This window comes from Capsicum annuum, chromosome 10 (assembly GCF_002878395.1).
Source record: "Capsicum annuum cultivar UCD-10X-F1 chromosome 10, UCD10Xv1.1, whole genome shotgun sequence".
Classification (NCBI taxonomy): domain Eukaryota; kingdom Viridiplantae; phylum Streptophyta; class Magnoliopsida; order Solanales; family Solanaceae; genus Capsicum; species Capsicum annuum.
Genome location: NC_061120.1, coordinates 173,616,721 through 173,619,572, shown reverse-complemented (window position 1 = coordinate 173,619,572; position 2,852 = coordinate 173,616,721). Strand labels below are relative to the sequence as shown.

The 2,852-nt window shown below is 33.2% G+C and overlaps 1 protein-coding gene across 1 annotated transcript; it reads right to left on the bottom strand.

Annotated features, from left to right (window-relative positions):
* Positions 1–353: 353 nt before the first annotated feature.
* On the bottom strand, positions 354–951 carry LOC124887837. Its single transcript, XM_047397752.1, has 3 exons — positions 861–951; positions 681–735; positions 354–597 (listed from the first exon to the last, which is right to left on the bottom strand). The coding sequence occupies exons 1-3, from the start codon at positions 949–951 to the stop codon at positions 354–356; spliced, it is 390 nt and encodes a 129-aa protein (XP_047253708.1).
* Between the last annotated feature and the right edge of the window lie 1,901 nt (positions 952–2,852).

Genomic DNA, 2,852 nt, shown 5'->3' with positions numbered 1-2,852 from the left:
TTTCAACGTTAACAAAAATTTGTTGCGAACAAACCCTATCCCACATAACATCCACGTCCCCCCTACACTCCTACACCCCTAATCCCACCACGTTCTCCTCTATCTTCAGTGCACTATCTGGCGTCAAGCCATCCCACCTAATTCTAGGTCGACCCTCCCCAGCCGTTCTCTTCTTGATAATTAAGTCCATCACTGGAAGCTTGTTCTAGGTCGAAAGATGCTCACTCGAAAAGACTTTACAGTTCTTACATAAAACCCTATCCCCATTCCTAAGTAGCCAAAAATCAATCTGAGTCTTGGCTAACGCGCTTCGGAAGGTAATCAGGTGATCCTCCTTCTTCTGAAAGCTCGAATCACCACACCAGCCCAAAGGCCCTCGTAAAATCCAATAGAGCAGCTCCCTCATCATTTCTAACACCGAAATCAAAACCTCCATGCACATCGTCAAAACCTCTCAGCAAAACTCCAATGTGCCCATTAAAGTCCCCCGCTATGACAATCTTCTCCGAACTAGGCACGCTACTCACCACCTCGTCCAAAGCCTCTCCAAACCTCACTTTCACCTCCTCCTCCAAGCCCACCTGCGGCACATAAGCACTACATGCATACAGTATAAACCCCCCAATAACCAACTTAATCATCATCAGCCTATACTGACCCTTTTAACCTCCACTACCTACCCTCTAAGCTCCTCATCGACTAAGATCCCCACTCCAGTCCGACGCCTGTCACTTCCTGAGTACCACAGCTTATACCCATCCACATCCCAATCCTTAGAGACCCTACCCACTTAGTCTCCTGGACACACGTAATATTAATCTTTCTCCTCTTAAGAATCTTCACCAGCTCTATGGACTTACCCTGAAGGGTTCCTCTATTCCAAAACTCTACCCTCAACCTATCTTCTCTCTCCTCTTGCCTAACTCTACTACCCCTAAGCGCACCAGCCATAACACCCGACCTAAACCCCACACCCACCGTTGCCCTCCCCTTTCACTCCCACCCAAAACTGCCCTCAACCATAACCCACTCGGACTGACACTATTTTTTAAAAAAAATAGATTAAAAATAATATAGTTAATTTTGTGTACTTGTATTATTATTTTATTATTATTATTATGTTTCTATTATTATTTATTTGTCATTAATAAATCTTAAATAATTACTTGTTAGATTAATATATCATTTTAAATGAATTTAACTCAATTTTTGTTGTTAAAAGTTATGTAACTTTTTAAACAGATAAAAATTATTATGAGTTTATAAGATACAAATCACGCCTCTAACACTAGGAAAATTTTAGACATGTTTAAAATTTTTCTCTCAATTAAGAATGCGGCGTACGCATCTTTCTGAGATATTTAAAAATAATTCAAGGATACAATAATGCACTTTGACAAATATTTTTCTAAAATTAATTTTTCATCGATTGAATACGAGAGTTTTAAATAATTTTGATATAGTAAACTGAGCAAATTTAGACTTTAACATAATTTATAAAAATAGTTTAAATAAGGATAAGTCAATAAAAGTGACTTTGCTAGAATCATGGGACTCGAGGGTTGCCTTACACCTTCCCCTCAATCAACAGAATTCCTTACCCAGTCTTCTGTTTTTTCATACCAAAATAAAGAGTCATTTCCTTTTAATTATGGATTTAAAAAGGTGACTTGAAACACCATAACTCATTTCCAAGTGGTGACTCTGTAAATAAATTAATCTCTATTAAAAACCGACACTTTAATTAGAAAAATCCTTCGACCCTCGAACGAAAAAAGGGTGTGACATATATATATACACACACACACATATAAAGGAGGCTAAGTAGTATGTTGATGTGACGCCCCTAGATTCAAGAAAACCCATTTATCTTTTTTCTCCCTTTTTGAATTTTTTTCTTCATTTTTTCACTTATCGATCAATTTGTTTAATAATCAAAATAAATGGATCAATTACTACTCCTACATTTATTTATATCCTTTAATATAAAAGTTTAATGTTTTTAATTTCCATTACTCTCATGACCTTTGATGATCATAACTCCATTCATGATATTATTTCATATTCCATATTGTTGTCCTATAAATAGAAGCAGTATAAGTATTCTTCCCTCCATCAACAAAATTAAGAATATTTCGTTCACTATATATTTTTTGAACTTATATATATTCTTTTTAAAAAATTCATTTGTGTACCTTCTAAAATGTCCTCCTTACTTTTTGTCTTTTGGGTATGTTGTTGTTTTTTCTTCTTCTTCATGTATTGTTCTTTTGATATTTTTAATTGATTTACTTTACACTAAATTTGTTATTATTATTATCCTATATTATTTGTAACTTCTAAGCAAGAATATGTATGATTTAAATCTATTTTCTTAAATTCTTATTCATAATGTATTGATTTTTGTGATGTATTATTTTTTATAAGGATAAGAAGAAGATCAAATAGTGAACGGATGAAATGAAGATGAAATGATGACTATGTGAAGATTTGAGGAGTAGGGCATAATAAGCACTGGACATGAATGTCTTTTGTAGAATTATATATATATATATATATATATATATATATATATATATACTAAATATTTTAAATTACTACACACAATTTTTTCACTTTATTTGTTGCTATACTAAAAATAGATATAAAGGAGAAACATAGATCAAATGATGTAACACCTTTTTTTGATATTTGTTCTCATTTCTTTCAATTAGTTTATTTTACAAAATCATGTCCCTAATTCATACATTCAATTGCATAAATTATAGTCTTAAATATTAGTAATGTTCATAACTCTCAAGCCTTTCATATTCATAACCCTCAATTAGTTAACGTACAAGAAGACAGCTTAT